Below are 17,332 nucleotides of genomic sequence, written 5' to 3'. Positions count from 1 at the left end.
GAATTCCTTCCAAAACTCCACCACCAACATCAAGCTCCCAGTCTATAGTTCCTTGAATTTTGCCTCCCACCTTTCTTAAATAGTGGCATCACATTAGCCAATCTCCAGTTTTCTGGCACCTCATCTGTGACTATCAATGTTACAAATATCTCAGAAAGAGGCCCAGCGATTACTTCCCTAGTTTCCCACAGAGTTCTGGGACAAATCTGATCAAGTCCTCGGGATTTATCTACCTTTACGCATTTTAAGACATCCAGCACTTCCTCCTCTGTAATATGGACAGTTTTCAAGATGTCACCATCTATTTCCCCACATTCTATGTCCTCCACGTCTTTCTCCACAGTAAACGCTGATGCAAAATATTCACCATATCTCTCATATCTCCTGTGGTTCCATACATAGGCTGATCTTTGAAGGGTCCTATTCTCTCCCTAGATACCTTTTGTCCTTTGGATTCTCCATAAACCTTTTTGCCAAAGCTATCTCATGTCCCCTTTTTACCCTCCTGATTTCTCTCAAGTGTACTCCTAATGTTTTTATACTTGAAGGATTCACTCAATCTCTGCTGTCTATGCCTGACACATGCTTCTTTTTTTTTGACCAAAACCTCAAATTTCTCTCAGCATTCCCTACACCTACTAGCCTCGTCTTTCACCCTAACAGGAACATACGGTCTCTGGACTACCTCATTTTTGTCGGCTTCTCATTTTCCAGCAGTCCTTCCACCTGGGAAAATCCACCCCCAATTAACTTTTGAAAGTTCTTGCCTCATCCCATCAAAATTGGCCTTCCTCCAATTTAGACCTCTAACTTTTAGATCAGGTCTATCCTTTTCTAACACTATTTAAAAACTAGTAGAATTATAGTCGCTGGTGCCAAAGTGCACCCCACTGACACCTTGGTCACTTGCCCTGCCTTATTTTCCAAGAGTAGGTCAAGTTTTGCACCTTCTCTACTAGGTACATCTACAAGTAAAAAGTGAGGTCTGCAGATGCTGGAGATCAGAGCTGAAAATGTGTTGCTGGTTAAAGCGCAGCAGGTCAGACAGCATCCAAGGAACAGGAAATTCGACGTTTCGGGCACAAGCCCTTCCCGTTGAAGCAATGTCTCTGTAATTGATATGATATTCCAGTCCCATGTTCCTAACCATGTCTTCCCTGTTGGACCTCTTGCATTGAAATAAATGCAGTTTAATTTATCAGTCCCACCTAACTCTCTGCTTTGATCCTGCTCTGTTGCTCCTTTTCCCAAATGTACCAGTCTCAGATTGATTTCTTTCCTCACTATCTCCCTGGGTCCCATTCCCTCACCTTATTAGTTTAAATCCTCCTGAGCAGCTCTATCAAATGTCCTTACAGTATTTTAGTCCCCTTTCAATTCACGTACAATCCATCCTTCTTGCACAGGTCACTTCTACCCTAGAAGACATTCCATTGATTCAAAAATGTGAACCCTTCTCCCTTGTACCAGCTCCTCAGCTGCACATTCATCTGCTCTATCCTCCTATTCCTACCCTCACCACCTCATAGCACTGGGAGTAATCCAGATATTACTACTGTCAAGGACATCCTTTTAAATTCCTGCCTGACTTCATATATTCTCCCTTCAGAATCACAGCCTTTCCCCTTTCTATGTCATTAGTTTGAATGCGTACAGTGACCTCCTGCTGGTCCTTCTCCCTTTTGAGAATATTCTGCAATCTCTCAGAAACATCCAAGATTCTGGTGCCAGGGAGGTAACATACCAATCCGATTTCTTGCTGTCAGCCACAGAAACGTCTGTCTGTGCCTCTGTCTAGAGAGTCCTCTATTACAATCAATTGCTTGGAACCTGGCATAACCCTGGTCACATTAGAGCCAGTCTCGGTACCAGAAATGTGGCTGTTCGTGCTACGAGTCCATCTCCTCCCTACATTTTCCAAAACGGCATTTTGTTTGAGATGGGATAGCCACAGGAGACTCCTGCACTACCTGCCTCCCTCTTCTACCTTTCTTGCAGGTAACCCATCTACCTAACTGTATTTGTGGGTTTTCTCCCTTTCTAAAACTGCCATCCATCACTCCCCCTAGGTTCCTCCAAATTCGTCATTGTCTCTAACTGCCACTCTGAACCTTTAGCTTATGGACATCACCCTGTTGGAGCTGCAACTCTGAGTGAGAATGGCTGACAACTTTGACAGATCTGGAACCTAATTCTGTTATCAGACTTGCCCAGTCTTCTCTTAATTGGAATCATAACTTGCACACCAGTTCAGTCATCCATTATCATATCTGGCAGCAAAAAAGAAATCAATTGCTCAGGGTGTTTTTGTCTCAAAAGAAAATCCATAAATTGCCTGCCTTTGGATTCTGCCACTATCTCCCTACTCTTGCCAAAATTTCCATCCACTTTACTGGCCACTATCTCAGCTTGATTTCAACCGTGGTGCTCTCTTTGACCACAGCTTATTTCCCCCTTTTCCTCTCCACCAAAAAAGTTGCCTACTTCCACCCTTGCGCTGCTACATGGCACCTAACTTGCAAGGTGTCTCACTTATACAGTCACAGAGTAGAGGACCCACCACCACTCCTTGTGGCACTCCCTCCACCACCATCCTTGGTCTTCTACCTTTGAGCCAGTTCTGTATCCAAATGGCAAGTTCTCCCTGTATTCCATGAGATGTAACCTGATATACAAATTAGATTAGATTCCTTGCAGGGTGGAAACAGGCCCTTTGGCCCAACAAGTCCACACTGACCCTCCAAAGGGCAACCCACCCAGAACCATTCCCCTACATTTACCCCTTCACCTAACATTACGGGCAATTTAGCATGGCCAATTCACCTAAACTGCACAGTTTTGGACTGTGGGAGGAAACCCACGCAGACACGGGGAGAATGTGCAAACTCCACACAGACAGGAACTGAGACAGGAATTGAACCCGGGTCTCTAGCACTGTGAGGCAGCAGAGCTAACCACTGTGCCACCGTGTCACCCATAAGTGTCTTGAGATTGGCTGGATGGACTTTTCCTAACTACCATTTCCATATGTTCTCCACCTTTGCCAATTTCTTTTGTCACTTTCAAATTCAATGTTTGAATGTCCTCCTGAATGGCTTTACCATCCAGCAACTTGTGTAAACTTTGGCTCCTCAAAAGCATTTGCTGTCTGTGCTCTATTCCACTACAGGTTTCACATACCATATTGTCACTGAGCTACTTTGACTCCCAGCACGCCAGCATCTTGCATGTAAAATTCCCAGCCTCATGTTCCAGTTTCTTTGCATCCTCACTCTCCAAGAACTCTGCATTCCTTCCAACCCTCTGGTGCATCAATGCTCCCTTGAACTGAATGGTTACAGCCTTGCCTTCAATCTTCTAGGCCATAGATTTTGGAACAACCTCACTAAGCCTCTTCCTCAGGTTTTAAAAAATTTTAAAAATAAACAACCCTATTGACAAACTTTTAGTCACCCATCTTCATGTGTCAATTTTCAATTTTTGTTTTTTTGTTTTATGTTAAAGGGCTCATACGAATACAAGTTTTTATTGCTGAATCTTTGTCTACATTTTAACTACTTATTAACATTTCCCACATTCTCTTTATTAGCCTGCATACGTACAACTCCACTGATAACAGCAACCTAAACAAAACTGCCAGCCTGCACACTCCAACATACAAAGCTCTGTTTGCTGTAACTCAGAAATCTTTGTTGAGTCTCAATGTATTGAGTTCAAAAATCCTCAATCTAATTTACTGATTACCTTTATAACCTTATACTGATTACTTTACCTCTACAACCATCTCTAGCTCTCCACTCCAGTCTGTATTCATTGATTCTATGATCCCAATATCAAATAAATAACTATACCTAGTCAGAGACTGATTTTCAGTCATCTTGGTTGCACTCTTTGACAGTTTAATCCTAAACCAACCTCTTTATTGATTCTCTTTTCACAGTTAAAAGTTATAAAATTTTTCCTTTTGATCACCTCTTCTTGGTGTTCGATGGACGTTTGATATCCATTCTCCCGTTCAAAGAGTCATGGAATATTCTGTACTCTAATGTCAATTTTACATTTTCTTTAAACACCTGCATTATATTTTGGACATGATAGTCAGCACCTTCAATGCTTGTATTTTGCGTACATCCTTTTTAATGGCCAGGAGTATTATCCAACATAATGTGTACAATTCAAAAGGAACTTCAATGATATACCTTATATCATAAAAGATGCTCAATACAGATCTTATTCAAGATAGTAAAGAAAGCAAGAAACAATGAAAACAGAAACTGAAACCAAGGTCAGAAACTAAAGGGGAAAGCCATAATCGTTGTTACTACCTATAGCATAAATAAGGGTTTGAAAGTCTTAAATTAAAAGCTTTAACTTACTTTGTTATGCTGTATATTTCTTCCGTCTCTGACTCGGAAAGGCTTTTTTTCATGCTTCCCAGATAAAATGGATTGGGAAAGTTTTGTTTCTTCTTGCTCTGAAATAGTTGATTCAGTTTTTAAACCAATTCATTCTGAGTAAATGTATTAAAAGATCAATATTAATTAATTTTCATTAATTAATTTACATGTAAAAAGTGTAAAAATGGACTAGATCTGAATAGCATTGTTCTACTTTCTTAAATATACACATTTATATGTGCATTATATACATATATACCTGCGTACTCAATAGAAAAGGCGACACATTCGTGCTATTAAGCATGGTGATGATGAGCAGAATCAAAATCATTGTTGCTGCTCATAAAGTATCTGATGCATCAGGCACTTTAACAGAATTATTATACATTTTACTATCACCGAAGTTTTCTAAGTTTATGAAGAGAATTTTCATTTCACTGTTTAGACAAAATTTATCTGATACTGAAATAGAGCATAGACAACCTTAATGTCTTGCCAAATGAGGCACAATTGAATGACTAAATGATAACAGTTCTAGGACAAGCTTTTGGGGCTTTATTCCTTCTTCCTGAAAGAGAAGGATCGCTCTAAAAGCTTGTGTTTTCAAATAAACCTGTTGGGCTATAACCTGGTACCGTGCGATATTTGACCTTGTCCAACCCAGTCCAACACTAGAATCTCCACATCCAGGTTAAGAGATTGAAAACTGAAAACACACATCAAACAAGCTTATCTTGCCTTCTGAAACTTCCAGATAACGTTCAGTTTTATGGGAAGTAATCTCACCACCAATGACACAAATGGAGGGAACAATTTACATTGAAGCAAATACTTGTGAAATATTCAATAATTTCTTGGATCCTAAGGGCTAAAAGATTTGTAGTTGTTACTGACTTTACTGTTTAAAAAATAATCTACTATTTCCCAGGGTGTCCAAGAGTTTATTTACAACCCAAACATTAATGACACTTCCACCTGAAATTCTACAAATTACTTGTCAGTTCCAAGTTGTGCTGTTCTAAGGAATTATATGGAAAGCATTTTATGTACTCCTCTTTCAGGTTACTACCAACCTAATTTTTCTAGTTTATTAAAGTCACCCATAATTACTTTTGTCCCTTTACGACAAGTATTTCTTGTATACTTTCGCCAACACTGCAGTTAGTGTTATGGTAACTTGTTTTCCCTGATATTTTTCATTTTTACCCAATCTGATTCTACATCCTGATCCCCTGAACGAATGCCATCTCTAACTATTGTACAGATGCTATCTTTCATTAGCTGAGCCATCCCGCCACTTTTACCTAATTTCCTATTTGTCTTGAAGCAATATACCCTTCAACATTTAATATTGAAAGCATGTCATCCTGAAGTCATGTTTCAATGGCTGTCAGATCATATTTATACACTTCATTGTGTCTATCAATGCATTTATTTTGTTATAAACGTGCAATCAGATACAGAATCTTTAGTTTCATCATTTCATTATCTTTCTAACATCTTTCTTAACTGTAGGGCAGTATTGTGGGATAGACCCATGACTTTTGATTTTCATTTTTCAATTAGGTTACTAAAATAATGTTTCAGACTTAAAATGTGAATGATGCTTGGCACTGAACAAGAAAAATGAGGATATCAGGTAACTAACCTACCAGTTTAAAGATTTTAATTAACCTTAATTTTTAAAGAGTGTATTCTAGAACAAAATGCTGAAATCCTCTACTCTTAAAATCCACACCTTGTATGTGGTAGACAAAGATAAAATCCAAGGCCTGCTAGTAGTATGATTAATATTACCATACACCTGATCTAGGATATGTAATTTTGCCGAAGCCTTTCATTTTGTACTCATCAGGGCATTTTGCAAGACGACAAGGGGATTCAAAAGGAAAAACCATGGTGGTTAGCACTGCTGCCTCACAGCATCAGGGATCCAAGTTCGATTCCAACCTTGGGCGACTTTCTGTGTGAAGTTTGCACATTCTCCCTGTGTCTACATGGGTTTCCTCCCATGATCCAAAGATGTGCAGGTTAGGTGAACTGGCCATGCTAAATTGCCCGTAGCATTTGGGGACTTGTAAGTTAGATGCATTGTTCACGGGTAAATATAAGATATGGGAATGGGTCTGGGTGGGTTACTCTTCCGAGGATTGGTGTGGGCTTGTTGGGCCGAAGGGCCTGTTTCCACACCGTAGGAATTCTATGAACCAATATTTATGGTGAATGAGAGGAAAGTGTTGATTGGTAGAGATGTGTCATGTGGAATGCACCTATTAATGCTGATGGACCGTAAATAGTCAAGCTGTTAAATTTCAAACTAGGTAGGTTGAATCTGATTGGTTAGAGCATTGCCCTGAGAAATGAACCAGCAAATGGACGTCACCTATTTTGTTGAGTTCGAACCGGAAATGTGTATACACTCTCATTATATCTGCAAACAACAGTGCCCTGTGTATTAACACACACAGCTTCCAGCACACACAAGTGCATAAAACCGTGAGCCTGACTGACAATTCTATATAGGAGAAAGTGAGGACTGCAGATGCTGGAGATCAGAGCTGAAAGTGTGTGGCTGGAAAAGCGCAGCAGGTCAGGCAGCATCTAAGGAGCAGGAGAATCGACATTTTGTGCATGAGCCCGAAGAAGGGCTCATGCCCGAAACGTCGATTCTCCTGCTCCTTGGATGCTGCCTGACCTGCTGCGCTTTTCCAGCAACACATTTTCAGCGCTGACAATTCTATATAGTTTGTCAGCATAATTCATCATGTATCCAGGGCTAACCAGCAAATGCTGTCCAGTTTTAGAATCACATTTGCTGTTAGACACTGTGTTGCTGGCTTTGCAGGTACAGGCTAGATATGTATAATACCTTACTTGCTGTGAACAGCTGAAGGGACATGAAAATAAAAATTCTGGACAGTAGGTCAGGCAGCATCTATGGAGTGAAAATGCTTCGAGTTTAGAAGATGACTTCGTAAGAGCTCAAGGGACATGCTGTCAGATGTGATCCTTCATTCTTTGGGATGTAAGGTGTACATATCTGTCATCACATTGGCACTGAAATTCATATATACTGAGTTAAAAATTTGTATAGCGTAGTTCATTTCCCAATAGCAATTTATTGCTTTAGATTAGGTATAGTGTGGAATAACCCATCAGCTTTCCTTGTAAAGGAAATTGATAGCATTTCTTGCTAATGACATTTCACTTCCCCTTACCCTTCACCCCTGCAGAATTTCACAAAGGGCATGAAAAGTAGTGGAAACTGACTGGAACCAGGTTCTAATAAGGGCAAGATATTTGGAAATCTGAAATAAACGCAGATAATGCTAGAGAAACACAGCATGTCTGGCAGCATCTGTAAAGAGATATACAGTTAATGCTTTGAGTCTGACATGAATGTTCTTCAGAACCAGGTTTTAACCAGAATTCTTTTTCACTTGTTCTAATAACAGCAGCTTTCCTTTGTCAAAAGCCATGAATTTCTAGATTAATGCTTTGAATATAATCATTAAAGAACTGGGGAACAAAAACATGTACATGTTATGTACATCTTCAGATTTCTTTCCTCACCTTAAATATACTTCCACTGCCTTCAGATCCACCAGACCCTTGGGATTCTCTTCGAGAAAGCCTCTTGACTGTGTCAGATGTAGAATATGGACTAAAGTTCATACTGAAGGAACCAGCACCTCCATGTCTTTCACTAGCAATATCAGAGACACCAGTGTTCCTTGGAGGACTGGATTTCTGCATCCTTTGGCTGGAGTCTCCAAATAGTGCCCTTCGGCTTGTTGGTGATTGAATTGATTTAGTTGCACCTTGAAACTTGCTAATAATAGGAGAACTTTCAAACTTATCACGAGAAGAAGGAAAGAACCAATCAGCACATGACAAACATGCAATGGAGGGACTATCAAGTCTTTCTTGTATTCTGGCTTCTAGTCCTTCAAGCTGAAGTAAGGTGGTTTTAACTTGATCAACATAAACACTGTCAGGTCCTGGATTTCCATTTACTTTGGATGCACATCCTCCTGCTTCCAGCAGCACACACATCATCAAATGTCTCTGAAGAGAGGCAATTGTTAATTAATCTTTTCATTATATGTACTATAAAATAAAATATTAACAATTAGGTCCAAGTACTATTGATCAGAGGAAATTTTAGGGGTTACAGCTAAAGAACAAAGAAGTGATATTAACTAGATATCTTTTAAAAAAAAATTACAGATATAGCAGACCTCCTGACCCCAGTCCACATTATATGCTTCTTTATTTCTTGAAGGTATTTTGCCTTTTCACAAAAAGTCTTAAGCCACCCAGAACTGATAGATACATACAGTAAAAAGGAATCAATGGTTGTGGTATTCTGGCCAGTAAGAAATCAATTCCAAATATGATAGTAATAAATTGTTCCACAGAATATTTGTAGATTTTTCCTATTTCTGCTGTTTGATCATTCCTTATAAAAGTCAATAATAAGTTCAGAATCATTCAAACTGAGAAATTCTGGTAACTCTAAATACAGCATCCTGTTTTATACATGGAAGTCCATTTTAAAATTACAAAGTCCTGCCCACAGTGGTTACAGTCTTCAGTCAGCTGCAGCTCAGTGTTAGCATTCTTGCTTCTGTCATCGAACTATGGATTCACGTTCCATTCCAGAGATCTGAAATTCTAGGTTGTCACTCAGTGTAGTACTGATGGGGCTCTGCAACTTTGAAGCTACTGTGAAACCAAGACTCTTTCCCAGTTAATATCTGAGCAGTTAAAATCCCCTATTATGCTTTATTATTCTTATAAAATTCTCTGGAAATTCATTGCATATTTGATCCTCTATCTCTCCTTGACTGTTTGCAGACTTTATAGTACAAATCCAAAAGCATGCTTGATTCTCTTGTGTATTTTTATGTCTATCCACGTGGCCTCATTTGATGATTTTTCCAAAATATCATCCTTTCTCACTGCTGTAACGGATTTGTTGAACAATATTGAGAACCCCAACTCTTCTCTCCCCATTTTCCTTTCCCCTGTTTCCCAATAACCAGGAATACTGAGCTGGCACTCTTGCCCATCTTTAAGTCATAATGATGATATCATCGTGTACCTTTCTGTCACCTCAACTCATCTGTCTTATTCCTCATGCTCCTTGCATTAAAATATATTCTATATAGCCTTGCTGAATTCATTTCTTCCTTATCTTGCCCAATAATGCTTTAATTTTTAATTCCACTTCAGCTACTCTTCCACCTGATCTATTTGTCTGTATCCCAATCCCTTCAAATTTGAATCTGTCCAAAGGGAGTTATCAATCTTCCCAATATTGTTGTTGGTCCCATTCCTGTTCCAATGTAACCTGTCCAACATGTATAGATCCACCTTTCAAAAGGGTCCCACTGCCTCAGGAATCTAAAGCCACCCCTCCTGCACCACCTCTCCATCCTCATATTCATCTGCTCTATCTTCCTCTTTCAACACTCACTACTGCAAGGCAAAGAGAGTAATCTAGAGATTACCTTTGAAGTCGAGCTTTACAATTTCCTATCTAACTCTCAAGTCTGCTTGCAGGACCGCATTTCTCTTTCCTCCAATGCCATGGGTCCCAGTACGGACCATGATCTCTAACTGTTCATTCTTCCACTTCAGAATGTCCTGCAGCTTTTCTGCAACATCCTTCACCCTGACACCTGAGAGGCAGCATACAATCCTGGAGTCATGTCCATGCTCACATAGGCCTCTGTCCATTTCCCTTACTTATGAGTCCCTGACTACTATTCTCTCCATCAATGAGCAGCTGGACCACCCACAGTGCCTTGACTCTGATTGGCCTCCACAGATGAACTAGAAGAGACAACTGCAGATACTGGAGAGCCAGAGTCGGAAAGTGTGGCAGTGGAAAAGCACAGGTCAGGCAGTATCTGAGGAGTAACAGAGTCGATGGAACAGGCATAAGACCTTCATCTAGGAATTCCTGATAAAGGGCTTATGCCTGAAACATTAACTCTCCTGCGCCTCGGATGCTGCCTGACCTGCTGTGCTTTTCTAGCACCACACTTTTCAACTCCACAGATGAATTGTCACACTTGCAGTTATTCAAGGCTGAACAACAGTTTGCAAGCAAGATGCACTTTTTCAATTCACTTTGTAACTGACCAATCCCTTTCTTATGTCTGGCAGTCATCCATTCCCTCTCTAGCTGTATCACTTTTAGCTGCAAGGTGACCATATCCTGCAGCAAGCTATCGATGAACCTCCTCCTTGTGAATACACCACAGTATCCCCAAATGTTGCTCAAGCTCCAAAACACAGAGCTTGTGTTGCTCCAGCCAGAGATGTCTCTACTGCAAATGATAATCAGACCACCTCGAGCATCTAGGATTTCCCATCCTCAGGCACACCTTAAATAAATACAAGATGGACTCTTGCTCCAACTTAAGAATAGACTATAAAAATCTTTTTCTTATTTATATCAGATCAACAATCAGAACCACCTAAGTAAAACAAGTGAAGACATTAGTGTGATGATGTTGCTGCTTTAACAAGGTTATGTTGTCCACAGCTCCCGCCCCCTCCAAAGAGTCTTAACAGACACAGACTCTGATACGTATAGGTTTGAAGGGTTTTAGGCACAATTTGATTATTGCTAACAGATACTGCCTCAGGCAAAAGGCTTTCAAGTTAAAAAGAACTTGTACAATAAAAGGGGAGCGGCCAGTTCTCCCAGCTTTTCTCTGGTTTAATTTGGTTTTTGGTACTCTGGCTATTCCCTGAAAGCAGTCAGTCAGTTGTAAAGCTGCTGGACCTAAGAGTAGCAGGTCCATGCTGACTCTCTCTCTCTGATGTGTCACCTGTAAGACCCTGTGTTTGATTCTATCTTTTGTACCAAGGGATGTTTATGGGAATTGTTGCAAGTATTTGCAACAGCATCGTTAAGTTGATATAATCTGTTGGGTTTTCAGATAGGTTAAGTTAGTCGATATTCTGTTCTCTTTTGTTTGTGTTGCATTTGGTAATCTTGTAAATGTGTTTTGTTTAAAACTAAGTGGTTTGACCTTCTGGAATATCCACGTTACACCGGCTTAAAACAACTAGCAATGTTAGGGTACTTTTCTGAAATGTTTTGAGGGGTTCTGGCCTGTAAAATATTAATTATTAATATAAAACATTTTCAGTTGCACTTACAGGCCTTAACTTAAACCATTATTCAGTCATGAGAGAAAAGAGAAAACTCACCAGTTACCTATTTGTTTTCCTGTAATTTCACATTTTGTTTTTGTTTAAGGAGCTCTGCCACCTGCCTGTCTGCTTTTGGGACCACTCTGCGCTCACTGCTCCTTTTAACCTTGTTACCACCACTTCTGAGTCTCACAAAGGTCTGCTGCCAGGCTATCTGCTGCTGGGATCTCTCTGCTCCTTTTAACCACGCAAACTAAGATTTTAATTGAATTTTGATGGACGTAACTATAAAGATAATTTTCAACAGCAAATGATTCTGAGCTATTGCCACATAGAGATTTCACCTCAGCCAGGATTGAGTGGTAGGTGTTTTAGGATTGGACAGATATTCTGAATTTCACATAAATGCTTTCAGCTTTTCTGATAAAGTACACAATTCTATTTTCTTTACAATTTTATTTGCAATTCACCTCTTGTATCTTATTATGCAAGTTGGATCAGCTCATCATACTTGATAAGTGGTTTTCACTCCATATTTGAGCTGTTAAAATTTGTACTAGCACATTAATTATTTTTAGTTATAAATGTTTCTTACTGTTGAGGTCAATTAGTGACTATATAGAATGAACATTATTTTAATAAAGAAGGCACATTAAGATCTGAATACTTTATAACAATGGAAATGACATCAGTAACAGAATCACTACATGAAGGACTACAGCTCAACAATATATGAACAATAATATTTGTTAACTTATTTTGAAAATGGACTATATTATGTATCAGAAGAAAGTATATATGAAGTAATAAGGAATGCCTACCAAACCAACAATTAGCAAAAACTGTCTTCCTTTTGGCTCTTGATAGTTCTCAATGATCAGCTTGTGATTTCTTGGAAGGTATCGACATGGGAATGTCTCACGCCAAATGATCAGCTGACCAATCCTTTGCTCTGCTGCGAGGGGTAGCAAGCAATAATGCTGGCAGTAAAGTGAGATGTCAAGGAGGTCATCTTTGGGCAAATGACTACCAATCAAGTAACCCTTAAAAATAATACAAATTCAATAGAGTAAGTTGAGCCAAGTATTGTTACAGCGTTCAACAGTAAAGAAAATAATTTGGAGGTGCTGGTGTTGGACAAAGTTGTGTCCTACAAATTCTGCGTCATACAATCTTGTACTCCACAACCACCTGAAGGAGCAGCGCTATGAAAGCTAGTGCTTCCAAATAAACCTGTTGGACTATAACCTGGTGTTGTGATTTTTAACTTAGTAAAGAAAATGAAATGTAAAAGTACAATTTTATTGGAAAGCAATTATGACTATTTGCTATGATGCAACAAGCATTTTCAATTTCTGAAATAATTGTAGGTTGTACACCAACATCAAAATGTCATGACAAATTGTATGCAAATTTTAACTACACACAAACACTTCCTGTTCTTCCATTCAGCCTTCTCAACACTCATTCAAGTTCTTCCCAGCACTGAGTCTGCTCTGGTGCTCTTGCTGAAGTAAAAATATATTTGCTACTGAGGGCACATAGTGAAGATTCTCTGACTGATTCCTGGGAGAATGGGAATGTCCTATTAGACGATACTATGGGGACTAGGCCTATAGAGTTTAGAAGAACGGGAGGTAATCTTATTGAAACTTACAAAGAGTTGAAAGACTAAGACAAGGAGGATGCTAAAAGGATGTTTTCCCCTGGCTGAGGAGCGTAGGACCAGGGGACTGAATCTTAGAATAAAGAGCAAGTCAGTAAAATGAGATGAGGAAGAACTTTGGAATTTTCTGCTCCAGAGGATGGTGTAATCTCATTGATTAAGTTCAAGACAGAGGCTGTTCGATTTCTACATTAAAAAAAAGTTCAGATGTGGAAAATCGGAAAGAAAAGGCTGGAAAACTCACCAGATTTGGCAGCATATGGGGAGAGACAAAGTTCTAAATTTTCAAGTCCAATTTGACTCTTCTTCATAACTGCTTGGGATCTGTAGAAGAGTCACATTGGACTCAAAATGTTAACTATGGTTCTCTCCACAAATGCTGCCAGAATTACTGAGTTTCTCGAGCACTTTCTGTTCCTATTTTCTTTGGGTTTTTAGTTACTAATGATCCCAGTTTCAGGACATCTGTTCTGGGCTGGAAAGGAACTTGGAATGGCAGTGGGGCAAAGTAGGAGTTTCTGCATCATCAATGAGGAGCTAGGCACCAGTCAGAACTCATACAGTTAATGGGTGTGTCCTAGGTAGTGTTGAGAAATAGTGAGAACTAAGAGTTCAGATACACAGATCTTTGGAAGTTGTGTCACAGGTAAACAGGATGGTTAAGAAAGCATTTAGCATGCTTTTCTTCATTGTTCACACCACTGAGTATAGGAATTGGTTCGTCATGTTGAGATTGTTCAGGGCATTGGTGAGGATAGTTTTGGAGTACTGTGTACTGTTCTGATTGCCCTGCTGAAGGAAGGATGTTATTACACTGGAGAGGTTTCGGAAAAAAATTACCAGAATGTTGCTGGACTGCTTGGTTTGAGTTATGAGGCATGACTGGGTAAACTGGGACTTTTTTCACATGAGCATAGGAGGTTGAGGGGTGAATTTACATAGGTTTATTAAATCATGACAAGCATAGATAAGGTAAATAGCAAAGGTCTTTTCCCTAGGGTTCAAAACTAAGAGGTATATTTTTAAGGTGAGAGGAGGAAGATTTAAAAGGGACCTGAGGAGCAATGTTTTCACACAGAAGGTGGTTCGTATGTGGAATGAACTGCTAGAGGATGTGGTAGATGCAGATACATTTACTACTTTTAAAAGACATGTGGACAGGTATATGAATAAGAAAGGTTTAGAGGGATAAGGGCTGAACGTAGATAAGTGGGGCTAATTTAGTTTGGGAAACTTGGTCAGCCTAGAGCAGTTGGACCGAAGGGTCTATTTCTGTGCTGTACGACTCTATGACTCTAACCTTAAACCTTATAATCTCTGCATTATTCTATAAGCCATGTGTAAATTGGTGTAGTGCAAATCAGATTAGAGAAATGAATGCATGGCTCAAAGACATGGTAGGAGAAGTGGGTTCTGTTTCAGGGGTCACAAGTGTCAGTACTGATGAAAGAAGAATCTGCATTGATGGGATGGCCTCCACTTCAGCCACGTTGGGGCTGGTGTTCTTGCCAGTAGAGAGGATTTTAAACTATAAGGGATAAAAGTTGGAAAGATATGATAATTCAGAGTAGAGTCATAACCAAATGGAAAAGGAAAAAGATAGGAAATAAAATACAGACGATGGACAGTTAGTATGAATCTAAGAGTCAACACTAGAATTTACAAAGCAAGTGAATAATAAAACTAAACGCTCTGTATCTGAATACACATAACATTCAAACAAAACGGGTGAATTGAGAGTGCAAATTGAAATGATTAAATATTATTTGGTAGTCATTATTGCAGGATGAAATGGACTGGAACCTGAATCTTGAAAGATACAGAACATTGAGGAATGAGAGGAAAGTAGGAAAAAGTGGAGTGTTAATTCAGTTAAATATGATTGTATTAATACAATAAAGTGGGATGGCTGAAATTCAGGAAATCAAAACGTGAAATAGTTTGGGTAAAAATGAGAAATGGTAAAGGCAAGAAGTCACTTGTGGGATTGGCACAAAGGCCCCTTAGCAGAGACCAGTCGGGTAAGGTGTAAAGGAAGAAATAATGGCAGGTTGTCAAAAAGGCATAATGATAATATGAGAGACTTTAACCTAAATATTGACAGAAGTCAGATGGGCAAAGGTACAGGTCATTCTGCTATAAGGAGACTGTTTTGTTCCTCCACAACCTCATGCCATGGAAAACCACTTTAGCAAATCATGCTGTAGAAGATTACCAATAGAAAAATCACTAAATCCATTCAATTGAATGTTCGTGTTATCCAAACAACTTTCACAATTAATCAATCGCGTTATAGCCAATTCGCGCTGAAGAAATGCGTGTTATAGCAGAAATCATTAAATGTTTTCAGGGTAGTTTCTTAGAACAGCACGTTCTGGAGCCAACTAGTAAACAAATATCCCAGAGCTGGTACTGTGCAATGAAATGGGATTAGTTAGTTATCTCATATTGAAAGCACCCCTTGGTAGAAGCAACCATTATATGATCAAATTTTACAATTAATTTGAGGGAGGGGAGGGAGTCCAAGGTTACTTTTTGAAATTTGAAGAAAGGTAATGATGGTTTCACAAAAGCAGAGCTGGTAAAGTGAATTCACTATTTGTGTTAAAGAATGGGTTTACAGAGATGCAACAGCAAACATTGTGGTGTGCCACAAGGAACATAGCTGAGACTTCAACTGTTTATAACTTACATAAATAAAATGGATGAAAGGGTACAATACAGGTTACAAATTTTGCTGATGACACAAAGATAGGTATGAAAGTATGTCATGATACAGATTTTAAAAAAATTGACAGATGAAGAGTCAGATAATGTTTATTGGACTAATATCTGGAACGGATAGGCTGCCTTCTGGCAGATAGGCTAGGCTTGTGTCCACTGGAGTTTATAAAAGCAAGAGCAACTTAATTGAAACATATAAAATCCTGAGCAATTCTGACAGGGCAGAGTTGGAGAGAATGGTTCCACTTGTGGGAAAATCAAGAACTAGGGGTCAGTGTTTAAAAATAATTGGCCACCCATTAAAATTCACTTTGGAATTTGAAGTCAGAAATGTCCACAATATTTCAGGGTTCTGACATGTATCGTGACATACAGCACTAACATTACATTCAATTTTAATGTAACGTGCTCTTGCATTTAATAGCATCTATGCAGTAATTTTACATTATGTATATATAATTTTGGAGAGATTTTAAAGGTGTTGGTGCTTGCTTATCAACCAGGCACAAATGATATGGCAATTCAAACTTGGAAATATAAAATTCAATTTGTACTTATTTTAAGAAATCTTTTAAAAATCAGTGATCTGGATTACAAATATAGTTTACGAGCAAATACATGTAGCAATTTTAGGTGCTATGATTCAATACGAGAATTCACAATTGACTTCAACATATTGTATGCTTAAAAACCAATAAACCAAAAATAACCACTTACCATTTTTCAACATCACTCAATTTTATTGTATAATCTGGCATGAAATGCAATTAATAGTTAATGAGATTTCAGTATCAAATTAGTCAACAGAATCTTTCATACTGGTGTGGCACTATTTTCTTATAAACACAAGAACATCATTATATAGCAAAGTCGTCTTGGTCTACTGTGTAGAAATTATTTAACACACTGAGAATCTAATCATTTTCTTGAAGCAGTAATACAATTTTAGCATCCTATCGAATTATAACCGACTCATTCTCTTAAATCTTCTTTTCTAATTAACAACAGCTTACCTTGAAGAAAAGACAAGAACCTCGTATCACATACAGTCGTCGAATGCCAAAATAATCTTCAGACTGAAACAAGTAAGTTCCTGGTTATTAGTCGACTAAATATCAAAAAATAAGTTTGCAACAAGATAAACTTATATAGGAAAATGCATTAATTCTATTTAAATTTTATTTTCATCATTAATACTGTAATTACATTTCAAAAGACATAAGCAAACAGTCCATCTCAGATAAGTAAGTGAAACAAGTTTAATTATGGCAAACCACTTTTTGGTGTATGTTATTCAGATATGACATTTTAAAAGAAACCATACCATTATAATTTGATGGAGCTGTACTAAAAATAAAGTGGTCATATA

At 38.6% G+C, this 17,332-nt stretch overlaps 1 protein-coding gene across 3 annotated transcripts in view; it reads right to left on the bottom strand.

Moving 5' to 3' along the window:
* intu (inturned planar cell polarity protein) overlaps positions 1 to 17,332 on the bottom strand; it is a 114,206-nt gene that overhangs the window by 14,312 nt on the left and 82,562 nt on the right. For all 3 annotated transcript variants that reach the window (XM_060851417.1, XM_060851418.1, XM_060851419.1), the window contains 4 exons: positions 16,977 to 17,039; positions 12,395 to 12,616; positions 7,971 to 8,465; positions 4,377 to 4,474 (listed from right to left, as the gene is read on the bottom strand). In XM_060851417.1, the coding sequence (XP_060707400.1) occupies positions 4,377 to 4,474; positions 7,971 to 8,465; positions 12,395 to 12,616; positions 16,977 to 17,039 (878 nt within the window). The remainder of the gene's footprint in view (positions 1 to 4,376; positions 4,475 to 7,970; positions 8,466 to 12,394; positions 12,617 to 16,976; positions 17,040 to 17,332) is intronic.

The sequence above is a fragment of the Hemiscyllium ocellatum genome, chromosome 36, assembly GCF_020745735.1.
Source record: "Hemiscyllium ocellatum isolate sHemOce1 chromosome 36, sHemOce1.pat.X.cur, whole genome shotgun sequence".
NCBI lineage: Eukaryota > Metazoa > Chordata > Chondrichthyes > Orectolobiformes > Hemiscylliidae > Hemiscyllium > Hemiscyllium ocellatum.
Note: the sequence above shows the minus strand (reverse complement) of the source record. Positions and strands in the feature narration are given on the sequence as shown.